The sequence below is a fragment of the Orcinus orca genome, chromosome 13 (genome assembly GCF_937001465.1).
Source record: "Orcinus orca chromosome 13, mOrcOrc1.1, whole genome shotgun sequence".
NCBI classification, from domain to species: Eukaryota; Metazoa; Chordata; class Mammalia; order Artiodactyla; family Delphinidae; genus Orcinus; species Orcinus orca.
This window is the reverse complement of record NC_064571.1, coordinates 28,318,801-28,346,318: the sequence shown is the minus strand read 5'-3', so window position 1 is coordinate 28,346,318 and position 27,518 is coordinate 28,318,801. Positions and strand designations below refer to the sequence as shown.

The 27,518-nt window shown below is 35.4% G+C and overlaps 1 protein-coding gene across 14 annotated transcripts in view; it reads right to left on the bottom strand.

Moving 5' to 3' along the window:
- Positions 1–27,518, bottom strand: part of LOC117199207 (uncharacterized) — a 1,082,321-nt gene that overhangs the window by 26,476 nt on the left and 1,028,327 nt on the right. For 2 of the 14 annotated variants that reach the window (XR_007470919.1, XR_007470928.1), the window contains one exon: positions 23,249–23,289. The exons of 4 other annotated variants lie outside the window; for them this stretch is intronic. Coding sequence is in view for 1 of the 10 variants with exons in the window: in XM_049696157.1 (XP_049552114.1) it covers positions 752–891; positions 23,249–23,289 (181 nt within the window). In the remaining 9 variants the exon portion in view is untranslated. 8 more of the 14 variants (XR_007470920.1, XR_007470922.1, XR_007470925.1 and 5 more) reach the window with 8 other exon arrangements.

Here is a 27,518-nt window from a genome sequence, read left to right as displayed (position 1 = left end):
AACATAGGTGTACAAGTGGCTGTTCAAGTCCCTACTCCAAACTCTTTTGGGTATATACCCAGAAGTGGAACTGCTGGATGACATGGCAATCGGTGTACAATTTTTGAGAACTAGACAGTCCTCCAGAGCCACTGCACCATTTCATATTCCCATCAGCAAAGCACAAGGGCTCCAAAAATTTCTGCATATCTTTGCCAACACCTGTCATTGTGTTTTGTTTCAACAACAGCCATCCCAAGTGTGTGAGGTGACATGCCATCCTGCTCTCAGTCTGAATTTCCCTAAAGATTAGTGATATTTAGTATCCTCTCATATGCTCATGCACTACCCATACAACCTCTTTGGAGAAATGTCCACTCAATTCCCTTATATTTAATTGGACTGCCCTGTCTTTTTATTGCTGAAGTGTAGGACATCTTTTGGTATTTTTGGTATCAATCCCTTATGCAGTATATGATTTGCAAATATTTTCTCCTATTCTGTAGATTACATCTTCACTCTGTTGATAGTGTCCTTGGATGCACAAAAGTTTTAAATTTTGATGAAGTCCAACTTATCTATTTTTTCTCTTGCTGCCTGAGCTTTCAGTGTCATATCCAATAAAGCATGATCAAATCCAATGTCATGAAATTTTGCCATGTTTTCTTCTAAGAGTTTGATAGTTTTAGCTTTTACATTTAGGTCTTTGATCCATTTTCAGTTAACTTTTATATATGTTAAGAGCATAACTTCCTTTCTTAATGCATGTAGATCATCTACTTCTCCCAAAACCACTTGTTGAAAAGATGTTTCTTTCCCCATTGAATAGTCTTGGCATCCTTGTCAAAAACCAGTTGACTACTTGAGGTCCCTTTAAATTCCATGTTAACATTAGGATGGGTTTTTCTATTTCTGCAAAAAAAAAAATCATTGTGATTTTAATCGGTATTGCATTGAATCTGTAGTTTACTCTGGGTAGTGTTGACATTTTAACAATATTGAATATCCCAATCAATGAATATGGGACATCTCGCCATTTATTTGTGTCTTTTTAAAATTTGTTTCTCTAATTTCAGTGTAAATATTTTTTCTACTTGGTTAAGTTTATTCCTAAGTATTTTATTCTTTTTGACGCTATTGTAAATTGAATGGTTTTCTTAATTTCCTTTTTGATTGTTCATCATTAGCATACAGAAATGCAACTAATTTTCATTGTTGATTTTGTATCCTATAACTTTGCTGAGTTCATTTATTAGTTCCGTTTTTTCTCTTTTTGGGGGTGTAATTGTTTTGGTTTTCTACATATAATGTCATGTCATCTGTGAACAGAGATAAGATTAATTCTTCCTTTCTGATTCGGAATGTTTAAATTTCTGTTTCTTGTCTAACTGCCCAGGTTGACTTCCAGGACTATGTTGAATATAAGTGTTGAAGAAGAACATTCTTCTTTTGTTCTTGATATTAAGAGAAAAAGTTTTCCATCTTTTATCATTGAGTATGAAGTTAGCTATGAGTTTTTCATATACGGCCTTTATTATGTTGAGGTGATTTCCTTCTATTCCTAGTTTTTAGAGTGTCTTTATCATGAAATGTGTTAAATTTTGTCAAATGCTCTTTCTTAATCCATTGAGATGATCACGTGTTTTGTTCTGGTTTGGTTTGGTTTTTTCTGCTAATGTGATGTATGAATATTACATTGATTTTCATATGCTGAACCACCCTTGCATTCCAGGAATAAATCCCACTTGGTCATGGTGTAAGTAAACAGAGTGTTTATGGGGAAATTTAACAAATATTTTTAAATTATAAAAATTTTCAAATACTTACAAAAGAATAAAGGTCAATAAATCTTATGAACTCATCATGTAGCTTAAAAAAAAAAACATGTTTTAAATCTATCCCCTAATATTTGTTCTTTAAACCAAACAACTTTAAAGTTAATATGAATCTCAAAAATAGTAATAAAAATATTTATTACATAAACACAATTACATTAGCACTTGTTACAAATTTAATTATTTATTAATGTCATGTAATAATATTCAATTCATAATCAATTTCCTTTACCTTCTAAAAAATGTATTTTCACAGTTTTTGATAACATCAGAATTTTAAAAAATCACACAAAATCCTCCATTTTAATTTTTTTTCAATTCTATTAAAATTTTAAAGAAATGTAGGCAATTATTCTATACTACACTCCAAATTTTGGATTTTATTGATTGCTTCCTCATGAGGTAGTTTAACTTTTTCCCTGTTCTCCATATTTTCTGAATATTTTAGTTAGATATAAAGGTTTGAATATATTAAACTTCAAAAATTTTGTCAAGAATACTGTGTAGGGCTTCCCTGGTGGTGCAGTGGTTGAGAATCTGCCTGCCAATGCAGGGGACACGGGTTTGAGCCCTGGTCTGGGAAGATCCCACATGCTGCGGAGCAACTAGGCCCGTGAGCCACAACTACTGAGCCTGCGCATCTGGAGCCTGTGCTCCACAACAAGAGAGGCTGCGATAGTGAGAGGCGCACACACTGCAATGAAGAGTGGCCCCTGCTTGCTGCAACTGGAGAAAGCCCTCGCACAGAAATGAAGACTCAACACAGCCAAAAATAAATAAATAATTATTTTTAAAAAAAGAATACTGTGTACATAATTTTGGGTGATTCAATTGCATAACATGGAGAAGCATAGTATGTTTGTTTGTCTCAGGACTAGTGATTCTAATCAGGAATAAGTCTAGATTAGTTAAGGCCTGAAACTTTTACAATTTGAAGTCTCTTCTTTAACAAAAAGGCTACAGAATTACAAAAAAAGATGACAAATATAAATGTTTAGTTAGAATAGTAGAGAAATTACAGACACAAAAATTAAAATTCATAAAACCTAACTAATTTCTTCAAACATCATACACTGTTCTGGCCCCTCCCAGAGCTTGGAAGTGACATATGCAAATAAGGGAACCTGAAGCTGAAGCTTAGTTACCTTCATGGTAACCTGCTTCTGATACTAAGATTGATTACTGCATTCCAGTCATGACATAACTCCTTCTTCATAATTCTTCCCATTAGCATTCCACCTTAGTACAATGGTAAGAGCCATCATGACTGTTGCCTAAATCCATTATTTCAATATAGATTGCAAAAAGTTATTTAAATTTGATCATTTCTTCTCCATTTTTGAGATAGAATTCATTTTTAAGAACAGTGACCCTCAGAGCTATTTGACTATCTAAAATACAGTTCCTACCATAAAGATAGTAAAATGTGTATTTCCTTACCATTATCTATTTTGAGAGTAATTAGTTGATGTTTAAGCAAACTCTAATGCTTTTATCATTTTGATGTTACTTTTTTCTTCTTTTTATCACTATATCTATGAACTCATTTTCTACATTTAGAGTTTTAATCAACTGTGAGGTCATTAAAAAAAATTTTTTTAACTATCTTATCATTGGCTTAAAGATTCTATTCAAGCTGACTGACTCTTGGGTCCTCTTGACATGACCCCATTAGTTTGGAGTAGCCAATTTTTCTGGTGTTTTAATATGTGTTAGATTCATCTTATGCATTTCCTGCCTCAAACACAGAACCAGTCATTTCCCCCAAGCAAATCCCAGGCCCCATTAATTGGGTACATTATATTACAGACAACAATCTTGTCATTGGGTATTATATCACTGTAAAAAGTGGCATCTCCTGCTTCTTTACAAAAATTACATTTCAAATTATATCACACCAGACCAAGTAAAATGATTGCCTGCAGTCTACTCTGATATAATTTTATTAGTAAATATAATTTGGATGTATTTTTCTTTTGACTCTCAGAAAACTTGCATTTCTAACCAGATACCCAACTCACTATTTTTATTTTTAAGAGCCAAGGATTACTACATTGGTTTACATGTACATCTTCTATAATAGGGTTACAGACAGAAAAATACCTTCTGAGTTTACTAAATATAGACAAATCATATGTGGTGATACATACAAATTATGTGTGTCTAATATTTTATACATAATTTACTTATGGCTGAATAGATATTATCATGGCTTAGCTGCAAGTTACAGTTTCCTTATTTCTAATGACAAATCCTATAACAAGAGAAAGTCAAGGATATTTCTGTACATAAAATGTGTAGCATTTTTCCAAAACTCTTCCCCTCCAGGGCTGCCTTATTCAGAGTATCCCAGTATCCATTATCAAATGAGCTCCTCAATTATCAATTCAGAGAAACGTAAATTTCACTTTCACTTGGTAAAAATAGAAAAGGATTGTCATAATCTTTGCTGAGAATGCATTCAGTATTCCCCACCCTTCATACCCATGCCTATTACTCAACAAGTTGACTGTCATAGGAACCTGTGGTAGCAACACTGGTGCACAGCTTCTGCTTCATACACAGTAATTATTTCTACTTAGAATCTGTGGCATTGGAGAATGAGTGCCTGTCATGTCTGTCATCGAGCTTGCCCTTAATTGGAAAAAATGATGGACTGATGGATAGACAGGAGGCAGGAAGATGGACAGAAAGACGGAAGGCAGCAAATAATAACAGCACTGCACAGATTAAAATATGTTAAGCTTTGCAAGCACTGCAAGAGGCCCGACAGCTTGAAAGATGCTTATGTTCAGTTTACAGATTTATGACTTGCTCTCTCCAATATTCATGAACATGGAGAGTATTTGCCTAAGCCATGATACAGTGGCAAAGCATTAAAATTGACAATAATTGCCTAACACAATGAACAACATAATTATAGACTTTGGGCCATTTTATCCATGGAATTCAAGATACATTTACTAAACTTAAATGTATCTGCGTGTACATAAATGCATTCATCTGAAGCAGAGGTCAGTTGCCTACAAGATTTTAAAATCTTTTTCTCTCAATTAATGCTGCTTTTTCCCCTTTCATTTTGTTTACAGCATGTAAGTTGCAGTTTTACTTAATTCAACAGATCCTTGACTAACTGGCCGTCAGTTCCGCTGTGAATGTTACGTTCAATAAGCTACAATTATAAATCCTTAAGAGTCTTCTTATTATTGAAAGGAAGGTGAACACACACAAAAAAAAACATTATATTTTTACATTTAACCAAGATTATTGGTTCTTTGCAGCAAGGTTTTCAGACAATAAAAACAACTGATGTCATTTATCTCCAAATATCTTTTACAGAGCAGGGGAACTAATGTTCTTTTGTTCTGCTGGCCAATTTCCTTGCTGTTGTGTAAACATTAGTTTACTTTTAAATAAAAAAGATTAAAAGAAAGAAAGAAGGAAACAATTCATATTGACTATATGTTCCTTTCCAGGTAGACTGTATTTTCTTCTACTCCACAGCCAAACTTACTGAAGGAACTATCTGCATACAATTTTTTTTTCAAAGGATCACCTAAACACTACTCAACTAATCAACTACAGTTTGGCATCGCTCCTCTTGCTCTATTAAAAGTGGTCTTTGGAGGACCCCACCAAACCCCACGTTGCCAAATCTAAGGAGAACTTCACCATCAATGTCTTACCAGAAATGTCAGTACTTGATTTTTCTCAAACCCCACTCTGATTTCTAGTTCAACACAAGCCCTGGGCTGCCTTCTTCTTCCAATCCTTCACGATTGTGGTAATAAATACTTTTACGTCCTAATATTGGTAATCACATTCACCGTCTCTCCCTTTTCTTAAATAGTCATGTTAGGAGTCTATCAATTTTATTAACTTTTTTCAGGAAAAACAACTTTTGTCTCTATTAATTGTATTTATGTTGAGTAGTTTTTTTTATTTCACTGATTTCTTTTCTCACTATTTATTTATTTTGTATTGCCTGGGACAGTTATACCATATACTGTAATTATTTTGGCTTAATACAGATAGTTGTTCTTCAACTAAATTAAGAGCAGGAAAAATGCTGTTTTTTTTTTTTAATAACAACAATTTCTGTTTTCATTTCGTCTATACATGAGTTCCAATGGGCAGTGTTTCCCTTCAGCCTGAAAAACATCCTTTAATACCATTCTACTGGCCAGAAATTCTCTCAGCTTCAGTTTTCCTGATTTTGTCTTTCTTTATCCTCATTATGATTGGATATTTTCTCTGTAGGTTCTGAGTTTGGTTTGTTATTTGTTTTACGCTATATTACACATTAAAATCTAGAAGATTCTCACATAACCATTCTCTGAATAATTTTGGTGGCTAGTTAAGGTGCTCTGACCCACCGCCAACATCCCGGGCTCAAAGACTGGAGGCTCCTTGTAATAAAATTACAGAGGGAGCTATGATTGAAAGTAGATCTCGGAGGGGGTTATGTCCCTACCACAGTGGATCAGACTCCACTGAAGGGACTCCACTGGAGTTAAACTTCTTGGCTTCTAGAACCAACCTTGTCTGTCCCCTTCCACATGGACTGTGTCCCGAAGCCTAGTTCCCATGAAGCATGTTTAGGAGTTGAGCTAGTTTTCAGAAAACTTCTCCTGATTCTTGGTGTATTGTCAGGCCCACTCTCCAGCCCCTACTTCCTTTGCCAGCACTGGACAGTTTCCCCCTTCTCCTCATGCCTTGTTTGTACGTAAGTTTCTCCTCACAATCAATAAATAGTTCCAAGTTTGTAAACAAACAAACAAGGAAAACTTTCACATTGGCATAAAGGTCACAGCATAACACTAAAAATTGATTTTAAATTGGAATCACATTGAATTTTAATATAATTTTGGAAAAATAGACAATTTCATAAACATGTTATGTTTCCATCAAACAATACGGTACATTCCTTCCCTTTGTTCTGGTCTTGTTTTATGTCCTTCAATAAAACTGTATTACTTTCTTCATAAAAGTTGGGTACTTTCCCTTTAAGTTTATTCCAAAGTATCACAGCTTTTCTACTGTGTTGAATGGATTATTAAAAAATCCTATTACTACTTCTAATAGGAAAGACCTAATTATAAATTATATTTTACATCCCTTCAATTTTCCTAGATCCCTTAATAGTTTTTTTTAAGAATTGACTTGTCTCTTAGTTTTTGGTAGGTACAAAAATACATCATCAAAAAGATATATTTTGTCTCTTCATTTTTAAAATTTATAAAGATTATTTCATGTTATCTTATTGGTTGTAACTGAAAATTTATAATAATATTGCATAATAATGTGGATGCTATCCCTCTCTGTCTTAATCCTGGTTTCTCCATGTTGACGATTTAGAGACCTGTTATCTAAAGTGTTGCTTGCTATTAAAATTTGATAAATGATTTTGATTACAATTTCCATTTTGCTTGGAGATTTTATTAAAAACCAATTTCAAATGATACCAAGAAATTTGCCTGGATATTAGAGAAAATATTAATGTTTTATTTTATGAGATGTATTGATAGGATTACTGTTATTGAGCTAAATTTTCAGTCTTGCAATATATTCTAGTTTATCATAACATTATGCTTTCAGAACACTGTTTATTATATTATTTATATTGTATATATAAACATATCAATTACATTTGATATAGAACTGGGCTTTAACATTAATCTTTTTATGTTGCTATATTTTTATTTTACAAAATGAATAAAAAAGTTTTACATCTTATTTCATGACTGAAATGGGTTCAATATCATAAAAGTTACTTATCATTTAAAGTTTGTAGACGGGGCTTCCCTGGTGGCCCAGTGGTTGAGAGTCTGCCTGCCGATGCAGGGGACACGGGTTCGTGCCCCGGTCCAGGGAGATCCCACATGCCGCGGAGCGGCTGGGCCCGTGAGCCGTGGCCACTGAGCCTGCGCGTCCGGAGCCTGTGCTCCGCAAAGGGAGAGGCCACAACAGTGAGAGGCCCACGTACAGCAAATAAAAAAAATAAAGTTTGTAGACAAATTAACTGTCCAAATATCTTTACCTCATTTCTTTTCTGTTATTTTTTCCAGCTTTACTAAGGCATAATTGACAAATAAAAATTATTTATATTTAAAGTGTACAGCTTTGTTTTGATATATGTAAACATTGTGAAATAATCACTACACTTAAGCTAATTAACATATCTATCACCTTGCATAGTTATCATTTGCTTTTGTGTGTGTGCGCCTGGTATGAACCCTTAAGATTTACCCTCTCAGAAAATTTCAAGTATACAATACAATATTGTTAACTATAGTCACACTGCTGTTCATTAGAAATTATTCATCTTACATGACTAAAACTATGTACCCCTTGACCAACATCTCCCCCTTTCCTCCTCCCACCCTGCCTCCTGGAACTCACCATTATACTCTCTGTTTCCATGAGTTCCATGACTATTTTAGATTCCACATATTAAGTGAGATCACACAGTACTCATCTTTCTGAATCTGGATTATTTTATTTAGCATAATATCCTCCAGGTTCCTCAATGTTGCCACAAGTGTCAGGATTTCATTCTTTTCTTAAGGCTGAATAATCTATTATATATCTACATTTTCTTTACCCATTCATCCATTGATGAGCATTTAGGTTGTTTCCTTATCTGGCTGTTGTGAATAATACTGCAACGAACATAGGAGTGCAGATCATCTTGAGATACTGATTTCATTTCTTTTGGATATACTGTATATGTAGAAGTGGGATTGCTAGATCATAAGGTACTTCCATTTTTAATCTTTTGAGGAACCTCCTTACTGTTTTCCATAATCGCTATATGAATTTAAATTCCTACATACAGTGGGCAAAGGTTCTTTTTCTCCATATCCTTCCAATACGTGTTATTCTTTGTCTTTTTTGATGACAGTCATTCTAACAGGTATGAGGTAATAACTCATTGAGGTTTAAATTTGAATTTCCTTGATTAGTGACATTGAGCAGCATTTAATGTAACTTTTGGCCATTCTGATGTCTTCTTTTGACAAAGGTCTATTCAGGCCCTTGGTCCATTTTTTAAATTGGTCTGTGTTTCTGCTATTGATTTGTATGAGTTCCTTACTTATTTTGGATATTAGCTCCTTATCAGATATAAGATTTGCAATATTTTCTCCCATTCTTAGGTTGCCAGTTCATTCTGGTGATTCTTTTGCTGTGCCAAAACTTTTTAGTTTGATGTAGTCCTGTTTGTCTATTTTGCTTTAGTTGCCTGGGCTTTTGGTGTCATATCCCAAAACTCATTGCCAAGACCCAGTTCAGTAAGCTTTTTCCTTATGTTTTATTATTGTAATTTTATAGATTCAGGTTTACATTTAGTACTTTAATCTATTTTGAGTTGATTTTTGTATGTGGTATAAGTGTCCAATTTCATTCTCCAGCATGTTAATATTCAGCTTTATTAGCATTACATATTAAAGAAAACTATCATTTCCTCATTGTGGGTTCTTGGCAGCTTTGTTGAAGATCAGTTGTCCTTAGAAACCTGGATTTATTTCTGGCCTCTCTACTCTGTTCCTTTGTTCTACATGTCTGTTTTTATGCTAGTCCCATACTGTTTTTATTACTGTAGCTTTGTAATGTATTTTGAAATCAGGAAGTGTGATTCTTCCAGCTTTACACTTCTTGCTCAAGACTGCTTTGGCTATTTGGGGTTTTTTGTAGTTCCATATGAATTTTGGTATTGTTTTTTCTATTTCTACAAAGAGCGTCATTGGGATTTTGATAGGGATTGCATTGAATCTGTAGATCTCTTTGGGTAGTACAAACATTTCAACAGTACTAATTCTTCCAATCTACAAACACTGGATATCTTTCCATTTGACTGTGTCTCACCCCTTTGGTTAGGTTTACCCTCAAGTATTTTATCCTTTTGGTTGTTACTGTGAATGGGAAATTTTTCTTAATTTCCTTTTTGAACAGTTTATTGTTTATGTGTAGAAATATGACTGATTTTTTTCAGTTATGATAGACATATAACACTATATTAGTTTCAGGTGTACAATGTAATAATTCGATATTTGTATATATTGCAGAAAGCTCATCACCATAAGTCTAGTTAACAACCATCACCATACAAAGTTAAAAAAATTTTTTCTTGTGATTAGAACTTTTAAGATCTACTCTTAGCAACTTTTAAATATGCAATACAGTATTACTGACTGTGGAAAATGTGACTGATTTCTGTACAGTGATTTTGTACCCTGCAATTTACTGAATTTATTATACTAACAGATTTTTTTATTGAATCCTTAGATTTTTCTACAGATATGACTGTATTATCTGAAAACAGAGATTATTTTATTTTTTCTTTCTTATTTGGATGATTTTTAATCCTTTTTCTTATCTACTTTCTCTGGCTAGAAATTCCAGTACTATGTTAAATATAATTGGCAAGGGTGGGCATCCTTGCCATGTGACGGATCTTAGAATAAAAGCTTTCCATTTTCTGCCATTAATTATTATATTAGCTGTGGGCTTCTCATATACAACATTTATTGTGTTGAGGTAAGTTCCTTCTACACTTTGTTGAAAGGTTTTATTATGAATGAATGTTGAAAAAAAGGTGCAAAATCTTTTTCTGCATCTCTTTTCTAAGGTGATTGATCTACTCAAGTGTCCTAATTAATTTAAAATCAAGATTGGTATTTTACACATAAATCATTATTATGTTTTCAAATTTATTGAAATAGAGTTCCAGATAACACTTCGTAATTAAATTTCAATCCATCTGTGGAGTTTTGTCTCATTCTTTTACCTATATACTATGTCTACTTCAATCCTACAACGGTAGATTTCTAGAGTTGAGACAGAAACCATATGGCTTCAAAACCTAAAATATTTATTTTCTAGGCCTTTATGAAAAATGTTTGCTATTATAAAGAAATACATAGAAAATCTAATCATTATTACCTTATTGTATTTTAGTTTCTTCACTTGGAATTTTCCAGTAGACCACTACTGTATCAACACACAAGGCTCTTCTGTTTTTCTCTATACTAAATATTATACCACATTTCATTTTCTTTCTTCAAAATCAAATGCTTAATTTCTTTGTTACAACCATTCCTCTGCTTTTCCTATCCAGTTATACACATCAGAAACCTGGGCTCCTTTTGGGTACATTCTCCTCCTACACACTGCAGCCAAACTATTATTTATAAATTTCTTAGACAAATAACGTTGAGTTACACTATGTCTTGGTAACTAAGAATAATACTGTGTAAAATTCTAATTCCCTACACCAGATATTTTTAAGTATGTAAAAGTTATTATATCAAGCAATCTGTAATTGGTACACCAGTATATTCCTCACATAATCTGAGATTTGCATATTCTAGCTCCTTCCAATTCTTCATCTTTATCTTGTGTACTTTCTTGCCTCTTCAAGCACAGTATATTTCTTCAAGCTTCTCTAGTGCAGAAAGCTCTTTCCGACACTTAGACATCATTGAAAAATGTTTCTTCTCCCTGAAAAGCCCACTCTCAACAATGCACTCAAACTTCAGTAAAAACATTAGTCCCGCTCAAAGGATTTTTTTGTTACTTTTTATTTCATTTTATTTTTTTTACACTTTTATTGGAGTATAATTGCTTTACAATGTTGTGTTACTTTCTGCTGTATAACAAAGTGAATCAGCTATATGTATACATATATCCCCATATCCCCTCCCTCTTGTGCCTCCCTCCCAACCTCCCTATCCCAGCCCTCTACGTGGTTACAAAGCACCGAGCTGATCTCCCTGTGCTATGCAGCTGCTTCCCACTAGCTATCTATTTTACATTTGGTAGTGTATATATGTCAAGGCCACTCTTTCACTTAATCCCTGCTTAACCTCCCCCCACCATGTCCTCAAGTCCATTCTCTATGTCTGCGTCTTTATTCCTGTCCTGATCCTAGGTTCAACAGAGCCATTTTTTTTTCTGATTCCATATATATGTGTTAGCATATGGTACTTGTTTTTCTATTTCTGACTTACTTCACTCTGTATGACACACTCTAGTTGATCCATGTCACTACAAATAACTCAATTTCATTTCTTTTTATGGCTGAGTAATATTCCATTGTATATATGTGCCACATCTTCTTTAACCATTCATCTGTCAATGGACACTTAGGTTGCTACCATGTCCTGGCTATTGTAAATGGTGCTGCAATGAACACTGTGGTACATCTCTTTTTCTAAATTATGGGTTTTCAGGGTATATGCCTAGTAGTGGGATTGCTGGGTCATATGATAGTTCTATTTTTAGTTTTTTAAAGAACCTCCATACTGTTCTCCATAGTGACTGTATCAGTTTACATTCCCACCAACAGTTCAAAAGGGTTCCCTTTTCTCTACAGCCTCTCCAGGATTTGTTTGTAGATTTTTTGATGATGGCCATCGTGACGAGTGTGAGGTGATATCTCATTGTGGTTTTGATTTACATTTCTCTGATGAGTAGTGATGTTGAGCATCCTTTCATGTGTTTGTTGGCAATCTGTGTATCTTCTTTGGAGAAATGTCTATTTAGGTCTTCTACCCATTTTTGGATTGGGTTGTTTATTTTTCTGACATAGAGCTGCATGAGCTGATTGTACATTTTGGAGATTAATCCTTTGTCAGTTGCTTCAATTGTAAATATTTTCTCCCATTCTGAGGGTTGTCTTTCCATCTTGTTTATGGTATCCTGTGCTGTGCAAAAGCTCTTAAGTTTCATTTGGGTCCCATTTGTTTTTATTGCTATTTCTCTAGGAGGTGGGTCCAAAAGGATCTTGCTGTGATTTATGTCACAGTGTTCTGCCTATGTTTTCCTCTAAGAGTTTTACAGTGTCTGGAATTACATTTAGGTATTTAATCCATTTTGAGTTTATTTTTGTGTATGGTGTTAAGAAGTGTTCTAATTTCATTCTTTTACATGTAGCTGTCCAGTTTTCCCAGCACCACTTATTGAAGAGGCTGTCTTTTCTCCATTGTCTATTCTTGCCTCCTTTATCAAAAATAAGGTGACCATATGTGAATGGGTTTATCTCTGGGCTTTCTATCCTGTTCCATTGATCTATATTTCTGTTTTTGTGCCAGTATCATAATGTCTTGATTACTGTAGCTTTGTAGTATAGTCTGAAGTCAGGGAGCCTGATTCCTCCAGCTCTGTTTTTCTTTCTCAAGATTGCTTTGGCTATTCAGGGTATTTGTGTTTCCATATAAACTGTAAAATTTTTGTTTCTACTTCTGTAAAAAATGCCATTGGTAGTTTCATAGGGATTGCATTAAATCTGTAGATTATTTTGGGTAGTATAGTCATTTTCACAATGTTGATTCTTCCAATCCAAGAACATGGTATATCTCTCCATGTGTTTGTATCATCTTTAATTTCTTTCAACAGTGTCTTACAGTTTTCTGCAAACAGGTCTTTTGTCTCCGTAGGTAGGCTTATTCCTAGTTATTTTATTCTTTTTGTTGCAATGGTAAATGGGAGTGTTTCCTTAATTTCTCTTTCAGATTTTCCATCATTAGTGTATAGCAATGCAAGAGATTTGTTTGCATTAATTTTGTATCCGCTACTTTACCAAATTCATTGATTAGCTCTAGTAGTTTTCTGGTAGCATCTTTAGGATTCTCTATGTATAGTATCATGTCATCTGCAAACGGTGACAGCTTTACTTCTTCTTTTCCAATTTGGATTCCTTTTATTTCTTTTTCTTTTCTGATGGCTGTGGCTAAAACTTCCAAAACCATGTTGAATAACAGTGGTGACAGTGGACAACCTTGTCTTGTTCCTGATCTTAGAGGAAATGGTTTCAGTTTTTCACCGTTGAGGATGATGTTGGCTGTGGGTTTTTCATATACGGTCTTTATTATGTTGAGGTAGGTTGCCTCTATGGCCACTTTCTGGAAAGTTTTTATCATAAATGGGTGTTGAATTTTGTCAAAAGCTTTTTCTGCATCTATTGAGATTATCATATGTTTTCTATGCTTCAATTTGTTAATATGATGCATCACATTGAGTGATTTGCATATATTGAAGAATCCTTGCATTCCTGGGATAAACCCCACTTGATCATGCTGCATGACCCTTTTAATGTGCTGTTGGGTTCTGTTTACTAGAATTTTGTTGAGTATTTTTGCATCTATGTTTATCAGTGATATTGGCATGTAGTTTTGTTTGTTTGTGACATCTTTTCTCGTTTTGGTAGCAGGCTGATGGTGGCCTCGTAGAATGAGTTTGGGAGTGTTCCTCCCTCTGCTATATTTTGGAAACGTTTGAGAGGGAGATGTGTTAGCTCTTCTCTAAATGTTTGCTAGAATTCACCTGTGAAGCCATCTAGTCATGGGCTTTTGTTTGTTGGAGGATTTTTAATCACAATTTCAATTCCAGAGCTTGGTCTGTGATTGGTCTGTTCATTTTTTCTATATCTTCCTGGTTCAGTCTTGGAAGGTTGTACTTTTCTAAGAATTTTGTCCATTTCTTCCAGGTTGTCCATTTTATTGGCATAGAGTTGCTTGTAGTAGTCTCTCATGATCCTTTGTTTCTACAGTGTCAGTTGTTATTTTTCCTTTTTCCTTTCTAATTCTGTAGATTTGAGTCTTCTCCCTTTTTTCCCTGATGAGTCTGGCTAATAGTTTATCAATTTTGTTTATCTTCTCAAAGAACCAGCTTCTAGTTTTATTGATCTTTGCTATTGTTTCCTTCATTTCTTTCTTATCTGATCTTTATGATTTATTTCCTTCTGCTAATTTTGGGTGGTTTTTTTTCCTCTTTCTCTAATTGTTTTAGGTGTAAGGTTAGGTTGTTTGGATTTTTCTTGTTTCTTAAGGTAGGATTGTATTGTTATAAACTTCCCTCTTAGAATTGATTTTGTTGCATCACATAGGTTTTCGGCCATCACGTTTTCATTGTCATTTGTCTCTAGGTATTTTTTTATTTCCTCTTTGATTTCTTCAGTGATTTCTTGGTTATTTAGTAGTGTATAATTTAGCTTCCATGCATTTGTATTTTTACAGATTTTTTTTCCTGTAATTGATATCTAGTCTCATAGTGTTGTGATAAGTAAAGATACCTGATACAATTTCAATTTCCTTAAATTTACCAATGCTTGATTTGTGACCCAAGATATGATCTATCCTGGAGAATGTTCCACGTGCGCTTCAGAGGAAAGTATATTCTGTTGTTTTTGGTTGGAATGTCTTATAAATATCAATTAAGTGTATCTGGTCTAATTTGTTATTTAAAGCTTGTGTTTCCTTATTTATTTTCATTTTGGATGATCTGTCCATTGGTGAAAGTGGGGTGTTAAAGTCCCCTACTGTTCCTGTGTTACTGTTGATTTCCCATTTTATGGCTGTTAGCATTTGCCTTATGTATTGAGGTGCTCCTATGTTGGGTGCATAAATATTTACAGTTGTTATATCATCTTCTTGGATTGATCCCTTGATAGTCTTTATTTTAAAGTCTATTTTATCTGATTTGAGAATTGCTACTCCAGTTTTTTTTTTTTGATTTCTGTGTGCATGGTGTATCTTTTTCCATCCTCTCACTTTCAGTCTGTATGTGTCCCTAGGTCTGAAATGGGTCTCTTATAGACAGCACATATATTGGTCTTGTTTTTGTATCCATTCAGACAGTCTGTGTCTTTCGGTTGGACCATTTAATCCATTTACATTTAAGGTAATTATTGATATGTATGTTCCTATTCCCATTTTCTTAATTGTTTTGGGTTTGTTATTGTAGGTCTTTTCTTTTTCTTGTGTTTCCTGCCTAGAGAAGTTCCTTTAGCATTTGTTGTAAAGCTGGTTTGGTAATGCTGAATTTTCTTAACTATTGCTTGTCTGTAAATCTTTTAATTTCTCTGTCGAATCTGAATGAGATCCTTGCTGGGTAGAGGAATCTTGGTTTTGGTTTCTCCCTTCAGCACTTTAAATATGTCCTGTCACTCCCTTCTGCCTTGCAGTGTTTCTGCTGGAAGATCAGCTGTTAACCTTATGGGCATTCCCTTGTATGTTACTTCTTGCTTTTCCCTTGCTGCTTTTAATATTTTTTCTTTGTATTTAATTTTTGATAGTTTGATTAATATGTGTCTTGACATGTTTCTCCTTGAATTTATCCTGTATGGGACTCTTTGTGCTTCCTGGACTTGATTATTTCCTTTCACATGTCAGGGAAGTTTTCAACTGTAATCTCGTCATATATTTTCTCAGACACTTTCTTTTTCTCGTCTTCTGGGACCACTGTAATTTGAATGTTGGTGTGTTTAATGTCCCGGAGGTCTCTGAAACTGTCCTCAATTCTTTTCATTCTTTTCTCTTTATTCTGCTCTGTGGCAGTTATTTCCACTATTCTATGTTCCAGGTCACTTATCCATTCTTCTGCCTCAGTTATTCTGCTATTGATTCCTTGTAGAGAATTTTAAATTTCATTTCTTTGGTTGTTCATCATCGTTTGTTTGCTCTTTAGTTCTTCTAGGTCCTTGTTAAACGTTTCTTGTATTTTCTCCATTCTATTTCAGAGATTTTGGATCTTTACTATCATTACTCTGAATACTTTTTCAGGTAGACTATTTCCCTTTCATTTGTTTGGTCTGGTGGGTTTTTACCTTGCTCCTTCATCTGCTACATATTTCTCTGTCTTCTCATTTTGTTTCAGTTACTCTGTTTGGGGTCTCCTTTGTGCAGGTTGCAGGTTCATCATTCCTGCTATTCTTGTGTTTATCTCCAGTGGGTGAGGGTGGTTCAGTGACTGTGTAGGCTTCCTGGTGGAGGGGACTGGAGCCTGTGTTCTGGTGGATGGGGCTGGATCTTGTCCTTCTGGTGGGCAGGGTTCCATCTGGTGGTGTGTTTTGTGGTGTCAGTGAACTTAGTATGACTTTAGGCAGCCTCTCTGTTAATGAGTGGGGTTGTGTTCCTGTCTTGCTAGTTGTTTGGCATGGGGCATCCAGCACTGGAGCTTGCTGGCCATTGGGTGGAGTTAGGTCTTAGTGTTGAGATGGAGATCTCTGGGAGAGCTCTCGCCAATACTACATGGGCCTGGGAGGTCTCTGGTTGTCCAATGTCCTGGACTCGGCTGTCCCTCCTCAGAAGCCCAGGCACAACACCTGGCTGTATCACTAAGACCCTGCCATCTGCATGCCTTGAAAGAAAAGGAAGAAAAAAACCAAACAGATAGAACCCCAAAACAAATGGTAAAAGCAAAACTAAACAGATAAAATCAAACAAAGAAACATACAGACACACACACTCATTAAAAGAAAAGACAAACAAGCAAACAAAAAAAACAAAAGTAACAGAAAAACGAACAGACAGAACCCTAGGTTAAATGGTAAAAGTAAACCTAAACAGACAAAATCACACAAAGAAACACACATACACACACACACACACACACACACACACTCATTAAAAGAAAAAAAAAAGAGAGCAACCAAACCCATAAACAAATCCACCAATGATAACAAGCACTAAAAATTAAACTAAGTTAAACATAAAACCAAAACCAAATCAGATGCAGAAAGCAAACCCCAAATCTACAGTTGCTCCCAAAGTCCACCATCTCAATTTTGGGAACATTCATTGTCTATTCAGGTATTGCACAGATGCAGGGTTTATCAGGTCGATTGCAGGGATTTAATCCACTGCTCCTGAGGATGCACGGAGAAATTTCCCTTTCTAACCTCTGCTCGCACAGCTCCTGGGGTTCAGCTTTGGTTTTGGCCCTGCCTCTGTGTGTAGGCCACCCTCAGGCATCTGTTCCCCACCCAGACAGGAAAGGATTAAAGCAGCGGCTTATTAGGGCTCTCTTGATCACTCAGGTCGGAGAGGAGGAAAGGTATGATAGTCATAATTGGAATGCGGGGTGAGCCTGCAGGGGGGAGAAGCTGATGTGACATTGCAACAGCCTGAGGCATGCCTTGTGTTCTCCTGGAGAAGTTGTCCCTGGATCATGGGACACTGGCAGTGGCGGGCTACACAGGCTCCTGGGGGAGTGTGGTAGTGTCCTGTGCTTGCACACAGGATTTTTGGTGGCAGTGGTGGCAGCATTAGTGGTCCGTGCCTGACTCTGGGGTCTGAGATGATAGCTGCGGCTCATGCCCATCTCTGGAGCTTGCTTAGGCTGTGCTCTGCCGTCTGTGGGCACACAGAGCAGGAAGCGCCTCTCCTCGCGCATCCCGAAACAACGGTTTCTGGCCTCTTAGGCAGGTCCAGACATTTTCCTGGACTCCCTCCCGGCTAGCTGTGGTGCACTAACCACTTCACACTGTGTTCACGCCACCAACCCGAGTCCTCTCCCTGGAATCTGACCCCCGATCCTCAGCTCCCAGTCCCCAGCCCCCCAGCGGGTGAGCAAAGCGTCTCAGGCTGGTGAGTGCTGGTCAGCACCGAGCCTCTTTGCAGGAATCTCTCCGCTTTGCCCTCTGCACCCGTTGCTGCACTCTCCTCTGTGGCTCTGAAACTTCCCACACACACACCCCACCCCCGTCTCCGCCAGTGAAGTGGCTTCCTAGTGTGTGGAAACTTTTCCTCCTTCACAGCTCCCTCCCAGATGTGCAGGTTCCACTGCTATTCTTTTGTCTCTGTTTTTTCTGTTTTCTTTGCCCTCTCCAGGTACCTGGGGATTTTCTTTCCTTTTGGGAAGTCTGAGGTCTTCTGCCAGCGTTCAGTAGGTGTCCTGTAGGAGTTGTTCCACATGTAGAAGTACTTTTGATGTATTTGTGAGGAGGAAGGTGATCTCCACGTGTTACTCCTCTGCAATCTTGAAGGTCTCTCTCAGATTTTTTCTTAATGGAAAACACGTTTGTTCTTTCACTCTTAGTCTCATAAAATACTATACATTTTTTGGATAGTATTCACCACAGAAAAATATGTTATTGTGAGATTTTATTTTGCATCTCTCTCCTCAGTACTTTGTAAGCTCCATGATAACAAGAATCAAATTTCCTAATGAATACCTAGTACTAAATTTGAAATACATAAGCATCTTGCTAAAATAGGAATTCAAAAATAATTCTATTGAATAATACTGATTTTGTATGAAAATGTTTATAGAGGCATTACTTACAAAAGCAAAGGACAATAAAAAATGTAACTATAAAAACTGGGGAAAGATGGAGTAAATTAAAGTTTACACCTAGGATTGAATTCCAGTCATTCACCACACATAGTGTTTCAGAAGAAATATTTAACAGCATTAGTATTCTCAAGCATGAGAAAACATTATACTGTTTTGGTTATCATTTTCCTCTGGGCACACAACCCTCCCTATTGACAAAACTAAAATGAAATAGAATATTCTTATCATGAGCTGTCCAGACACTGAAATAAATACCCAGTGTAATGTTTTGCTCTTCAAGGAAACCTGAAGTCACATGGCTAAGTACCTGAATAGTCCAGAAATGGAGTACAAACATATATAGACCATCCAGTTTTACAGGGGGTTATCATAAAAGAGGACAGAATGGAATAAAAAGCACTTAGTTTTCTGTAAAACTAGGCCACAGAGATGCTTGATGTATGGAATTACTGTGGATACCCCTGGAAAACTGTCCTATATAGAATCTCTTCACAAGCACCCTCTAGGTTTTCCAGAGGGAATAGATGGGGAATACAATTATATTATTTAGAATGCTTTTGGATTAATTAATAGGAATTCTATATAAACTTGCTAAAACAATGAGATCATCTATTGTCTCATAAAACTGGAAGTTGGAGCAGATTTCTAAGCTCACTGAATACATGACTTAATGAGGTCATCAGAGTCATTGGTTTTATCTGTCTTTTATCTCTTTTGTCCTCAGGTTGGCTTTATGCTAAGACTGGTTGCCCTCAGGGTTACAAGGTGACTGCCAGTAGCAATCAGTTTTAGAGGCTTATTCCTGTTCTTACGTTCTTGACTGAAGAGCAAAGAAGAACTTTCCCAGAAGCCCTTAGCTGACTTCCTAATTCTTTTAATTCTCAGTAAATTCCATGTCTATTTTCCAACCGATCACTGATAGGTGTAAAGATAAATATTGTGATTGGTTTAGACTAAACGGAGCCCACTCAGTCTCTACTAAGTTATATAAGCTTCATAGAATGAACTGGATATTTGGGGAAAATGAATTCAGTTTCTAGTAGGGAAATGAAGGGGGCATATGGAATATAAATGGATAAGCAACAATTAAAATCCAATATTACAAGCTCTTTGGCTATCCGAGAACTTATTCCACATACATATTTTCATTCCACACATTCTACAATACATTTAAAAAAAATTCATGCCCACTTGAAATATGTCTTAATTCCTTCCCAAAGGGAGAAAATCCAAAGTCAATTACTGCATTTATTCTGAAGTACAAGATCTCTGGGTAGTATTCAGTCCTCTGACATGGCTCCCAATGGTCCAGTGATTTATCTTCCTTAACTGTACACAAAGTGGTAAAAAGCATGATAATTACAATAAAAAACTCCCTTTTGTAAAGGTGGACAACGGGAAAATATGCAGTTGTCTATAATATACTTTACTTGTTGGACAGGGTTACAAAAACTTCCTGTTCTGTCAGTGAAGTGATTTTCATAGCTTGTGAATCAGAGAGCTTTTATTCTCCTCTCTCAGAGTATAGCCATGTCTGTTGTCTCTGTGACCTTAGAGTGGACAGTGTAAAATTTCTTTTCTGGGTCTGCACCACTTTAGCAACGTACTTTTTGTAGGTGAAAATTCTTGGGACTAGTGTTTACTTTAGAAGGTTTAGCAATCATATACTCTAACCAGGCTTGGGGTCACTTTGGTATACATTTCTTTTAAAACTAGTTATACAGCCTACTTGTTTTCAATTAACTGCATGACTACTAATACACAATCAGCAATTATTTGGGCCTATGAATCTGGAAGTTTCTGGTTTATGATAACAAGCTCTGTGCTCTGTCTGTGCCATGAGACCTTAATGTAACACTTTCCTTTCCTCTTGGTCTCAGTTACCAGGTGATTTAACCAACTGCCTCTGGCACGAATATCGCTGCTTTAGACAGCCGTATCTTCACAATAATCAGACTGTGCCCTTCATCAGTCACACAATGCTTTACAGGAGGTGCTTGGAAGAGGTTTGGGGGGACAAGTGTTTTGTTCTAATCTTATTTTCTCTCAAATTCCCAAACGTTTAGAGTAACGTTCTTACAAGTCTTAGCTTTCCTAAATCATCCAGGCCCATGATTACTAAACTTCCAAATGTTTTGATTGTAATCATAAGTGAAGATGACCTCTCTTAGCAGAGACATATTTTTCTCGCTCAGATTTCATGAGTCACTTGCAGACAAAAGTTTTCTCCATATTTTAAGGTGTTATGTAATGCCAAAGAAAAGATTCAACCTAGTTCAATCTCATAAATATTTCCTACTAGGATTCATGATGACTCAGCCATCATCAAAAGTTGATACATCACAATATACAATAGGCAATAGTTAAAAAGAACTTTTCTGTAGAATAACTAGTATTTTCAGATTCCTGTGACAGAAAAATATTATCCTTATTGCCTTGTATCAATTTTACTCAATTCCATATTTTAGAATGTTATTTCCAGATTTCCATTTCTAACACAAATATTTTATTCATTTAGGATGCTGACTCAAGGAACTCTGATTCAAACAGCTTAACTATGATTGCTATGAATAAGCTGATACAGAAGAAGTCTAGGAGAAAGACAATCTTCAGAATTTATCAATTTAGGAGCTCATTAGTATTATAAAGGCTCAAGTTTTACTATCTCTCAGCTCTCCTGGCCACAGTATTGATGCCACCCTAAAATTGGTTCTGTACATACTTGTAGAATTACTGCCAAGAATGATCATGATTACCTGCATTTTCCTTCACATCAGTGTTAGAAGAAATGTTTCTGGAAATCACTGCTAATTACACAGAACTGATTTTTCCAAAAGCAAATTTCTTTATGATTCTCTGTGATCTGAATTTCACTGCATTTCTATTCCTGAAAAAAAAAAAAGATCACTGACAAGTAGAATGACAGCTTAACCAGAATGTTTGATGAATGGCACATTATTGGTTTCCAATGTGTCATCCACAGCCTATGGATATCCAAGCTGCCTGTGGGAAGGTTGATACCTAATCAAAATCAGAGTTGTAAGTAAAAGGAAGCAGTGCTATGGCTTAAGCAAACAACCATATCTACTGTAAGGACACTAGGAAATTACTGGATTTTTTGATTAAAAAATGTATTAAGGCTTAGGACATGAAGACTGATAGAACTGATGGAAATATAAGAGTAGTACTACCCCATAGGTAAGTACAGTAATCATAGGGACTCCATATATAGTTTTTCATGATTACAAGACATTCGGGAAATTCAACTAACTTTAGATGTATTTTCTTTGGAGAACTATGTTGTATTTCTTCCTGCATTGTTTTACTATATTATTAACAGATATTGTTCCCAAGAACACACATTAATAGCTCTACTACATACAAATCTCATCTTCTTCGAGTCTGTTTCCAAGGGAATTCTATCTGCTACAGAATCTGATTGGGTCAATTAGATATTATCTCATTATCCAATACATGGTGTTTCTAATAGGATAAGTTTCTGATGATGAATAAACTCCTGGTCTTCCTTATGCCTGTCTGTACATGGTGGATTTTACCAAGGTGCTAAAAAGAAAAAAAATTGATATTAAGAATAAAAACATACCTTTTACAAAATATATAAATAAGTGTATTAGAGTAGGTCTTAAAAAGAATACCAGTCCACAGTATTACTAGAGAGAGGATAAAATAACATAACATTTAATACATTGCTGAGATTGTAAGAAGATAAGGCAGGCAATTAAGTTCTCCCACCAAAGAAATAAAACACAAAACAATAAAAATAACAAAAGATGACTTGTAATCAGAGAAGTGATTTTAGTCAAAGAAATCTGAGACTGTCTTAGAGGCAAATTCAATATCAGTTTAGGAAAAACTGACTAAATCATGGACTTGTGCTAAGTTGGGGATGAATCTTACACCTGTATATTAAGTGCAGAGTCTCACTGGGGGCTAAAACAGGAGGGTACAAAAATGTGCCTATCACTAATGGAAGGCTGTAAGAAATCATATTTTTATGCTGTGGCTGGGGGTTAATAATAATATACCCTGCATGTTTGCAATTACAGATCTCACTTGGGTCTGAAGTTCAAATTAAAAGTAGATCTCTAATCATAAAAATCATATATCGATAAATTAAAGCTAAGCTCAAGATAGTTTCCCAGGTTAATAGTGTTCCTTGGAACCCAGAAGAAGCACATTTAAACCTATCTTAGAGGAAATTATTCTCTACTTAAGCCCTCAGAATTTCAACAAACTAAATTGAAAAAAAATGACCTCAATATCAAATATGAACTGTAGATGAAATGAAGTCAAACATAAATAAAAGTCAGCTAAAAAAAAAGAACTGATATACATACCATGTCTTTCAATAAATCCAGTGATTTTTGAAAAATCAGTTCTAAATGTAAAGAAATTATATAAAATTATTTTATAAAATAAAGACAAAATCAAGAAAAAGTCTATATCTATTTGCAAAATATCCAATGCAGTTCTCAAGAAAGAAAAATATTAAAATTACAATAAATACATTAAACGTAAGATTTAATTTAGCTAAATAGACGATTATTATTATTTATTTATGACATACCCAATTTAACAGGACATAGAAAGTCTGAAGTATAAGTGACAGAAAGAATCTAAGGGGAGAATACTGATCAAAAAGAAATGGATTTAGTTATAATAATATCAGAAAAAGAAGTCAAAAATACTATCAGTGATTAAAAGATATTTACTATGATCAAATGTATGAATCATTAAGAAGACCTAGTAACTCCAGCTTCTCAAGTTTCTATAAATATAGCAACTCAGTCTTCACAAGGGAAAATTGAAAATCCACAAACTGGGAAATGTTCTCACACTTCTTTCACTTAATGCTATGTCAAAAAATATTTATAGATATAGATAGGTAGATGACAGATAGATGGATGAATGGATGTGTGTGTGTGTGTGCACGTGCACATGCATATGTGTATCTTATAAGAGTCTTGAATCAGCAACTGAATTATTGAATCTGACACTGACCTGGGGTAACATTCAGACACTTCAAAAACATCTAGATAAGTGGTCTGAGGTATCAATAACATCTATTAAACAGAAATGATACCCTCTCAAGTTGTTAGCATGAGAGATATGGATGTCAGGTGATAAACTGAGTTCTGACCCAAGCCCAACTCACAGTGTGCTCACCGGTTCACAATGAAATTTGTGGATATTTGTCCCGTTCCTGATATATAAGTGGAAAAAACACAGTTAGTGATAGAACACCCCTTGTCTTGCTTTTCAAATTTGTGTAGGAAAGCCAAATGAAACTGAACTGAACTCGTCTCCCATTCCAACAAGCTTGAAATCAACAGCAATACTGCATTTCTGGAATTATTGAAGAGATGTGTATTACTGTCAAAGATATGAAAAATGTAGTAGTCGTGATTCCTAGATATCCCCATTTAATTTGCTTACATGGCTTTAGCACAACAGTGATGGATCATGGCACATAAACATGGACTCCTGTATATTTAACAGGTGGCAGCCTGATTTTGAATTGAAACTGCTATGTCTACATATGAGACCCTGACTAAAAAAGCTTATCATAGACATTACCATTGGAGATTTAGGTGTGCATCTATTGGTTTGGAAAATAATAAATAAGTAAATTTTCAATCTCCATTAAGGTGTGTGTGTCTATGTGTGTGTGTTTATATGGTAAGGACCAAGGACGATAGTTCCATCTTCACGGTTTTATATAAGTATTATATCAACTCTCTTGCTTTCTACATAATACTGTATATAGGGCATTTATGATCTCAATAATCCATAGAAGATACCAGTAATTTGCTATATTGATTACATCAGAGTGCTCATTTAACCCCTTTGGGCCCCCACGGGAGTGGAGGAAGACTGGACAGAGAGGGAGAAGGGGCCATTGAAGGTACAGTATTTACTATGGGATTTAACTCCTCAAAGGCCTCCCAGTAGCTTCAGATCTGCTCAAGAATCCTTCATGTCCTCCTGGTTTGCAGTGAGTGGCTCACAGCTTCAAGGCCTCCTCTGCCAGATGGAGAACTATTTCAAACATCCTGCCTCTATTTTGTACTGTAGCAATGCAGACAGGAAACCTGACCCCATTTTCAGGTTCTAAAGAGAAGTACCTGAAAGACTGAGGAACATGGTGGCTTTTATTTAAGATGTGGAGACAGAGAGCACATACCTGGACTTGGGCCTACAGCAGCACTAAATTGCACCAAGAGTTCCCTTTATTTTCTCTCGCATCTCTGTTCCTCCTTTTCTCTCTGCTGGATTAGCCACGGGGGCTCCAAGTTCTTCATTGTGTGGTCCTGGTACCAAGATTCTCCTGGGAATTATAGAGATATTCACCTTCTACATCGAGCACTTCTTATTTTTTCCCCAGCAACATAAGTCATCCTTAAGAGGGGTCAGGGTGCTAGCTCTTAAATATAGTTTAGTCATCCCTTTGTACATTAAATTCTCTTTCTTGGAGACTGCTCCTGACATGGTGTTCACCGTGCTCTCAGCCGGCCTCCTGAAGTTCTGCCCTGCCTTCCCCACCGGGTACAGTTCAGGAGCTGCCTACCTCAGGGTGATAGGTTATCTTCTAGTTGCTTTATTCTTTTCCGTTTTACATTTAGAGAGTATAATTGGAATACATAAACTTCTCTGTGACCACAGCTTTATTTGCAACCCACAGGTTTTGTTATGGCATATTTTCATTATCATTCAATTAATAAAATTCTAATTCCCATTGCGGCTTTATCTTTGACCTAAATAATGATCAGAAGTATCCAACTATTTGGTAAAATATTGGTTATATAGGTTTAAATTTCTTGCTTATTCAGTGCCTTGTTTTATAACCAGAATATAGTCAATTTTATAAATGTGCCATGTGCACCTAAAATTTTCTGCATAATATATATATTCCATCATTGTTGGTGCAGTGTTTTATGTAAATTTAGGCCAAAGTTTTTAATGATGGTACTCAGATCTTCTATAATCTGCTGATTTGTTGTTGTGGTTCTATGTTCCTGATCTAGGTAATTTAGATTTTTCTATTTCTACTTAGATTTTTGGAATTTCCCTTCATATATTGCATTGAAGTTTAGACTTATAATATATTCCTTGTAAAGTAACAGTGGGGTTTATTATCCTGCCTTATCGCCAGTGATACTTTTTGCTTTCAAATCTATGTTAACATTAAAAAATCTTCTTCAATTTTACTTATTGTTGTTATGACATAATTTTTGAATCCTTTCATTTTCAATCTGACTCTTATCTCTCGTAGGTGGCACAGAATTAGGTTTTTGGTTTGTTTCAATAATCCTTGTCCTTTAATTTCAGTATTTACAGTTAATGTATTTTCTTATAGACCGTTTACTCCTTGTTTACTATTCGTCCCACCTTGTTACGTTCCTTTTGCTCTTCTTTCTTCCTTTGAGATTTCTTCAAATTCCATTTTCCCTTGTATTAGCTTGTTATTTTTACATAAGTAGCAGTTACACATGTACCATGACTTATTAGCTCTTTTACTGCTTCTCAAGCAATGCTGAGATCTTAAATTTCTTTTACTACTTTTTCCTCTTCCATTTGTTTTAATGCATTCTAATTTTTGATATATTTTATTATTACTCTTGTGTGCTGTTAGATTTTACTTAGGTTTATCCACTTATTTATCCTTTCTGTTATACATAATTCTTTATAAAGTCCTTATTTTCATCTGTGATAATCTTCCTTCTGCCTGCAGGTCTCCCTTTAGAATTTAATTCAGTCAGTTCTGATGAGAACATATTTTCTAAATTTTGTTTGTCTGCAAATTTCCTTATTTCATCTTTCCTTCCAAACAACATTTTCTCTGCCTCTAGAATTCCCAATGGGCAGTTCTTTTCTTTAGCACTTAAAAATGTTATTCCATTATTTTCTAGTATCCAGTCAGTTTCGCTGAGAAGTAAGCTGTAATCTTAATCCTATTGTTCCTTTGAAAGTAATCTCTCTCATTTTCCTCGGGCTGCTTTTAAGATGTCATGTTTTTCTTTGCTGTTCATGAATTGTACTGTGGTGATCTTAGGTGTGGTTTTCTTTGTATTTGTTCTTGTTGCTTTTTTTTTTAGTGCTTATTGAATTTAAGGCTCCATATATTCTTTTTAGTTTTAGAGAACTCTCAGCTGTTAATATTTCTGAAATATTGTTTTCATCCCAATCTCTCTCTCCTTTTTTCTTTGGACTCCAGTTTACACATATGATAAAAATGTTTACTGTGGCCCATATGTCTCAAATGCGCTTTTGTGTACTTTTTATTCTTTTCGTTTCCCATGCTTTAGTCTTAATATTGTTACTACTCTATCTTCCAGTTCACTTACCTCTCTTTACCTGTGCCCAATCCACTACCGAGTTTTAAATTTCGTATAATTTTTAATTCTATCAGTTCAACTTCAATCAGTTTATAGTTTCTAGTTGTCAAGTTAAATTCTTCACCTTGTCATCTATTTTCTTGAACTTGATAATATTTACCGAAATATGTATGAACTTGAACGTTTGGGTCATCTATGATTCTGATTCTTTTTTGTTTTTTATTCTAATTCTCCTTTTCTTGGTAGTCTTGGTGGTTCTTCAGTGAATACC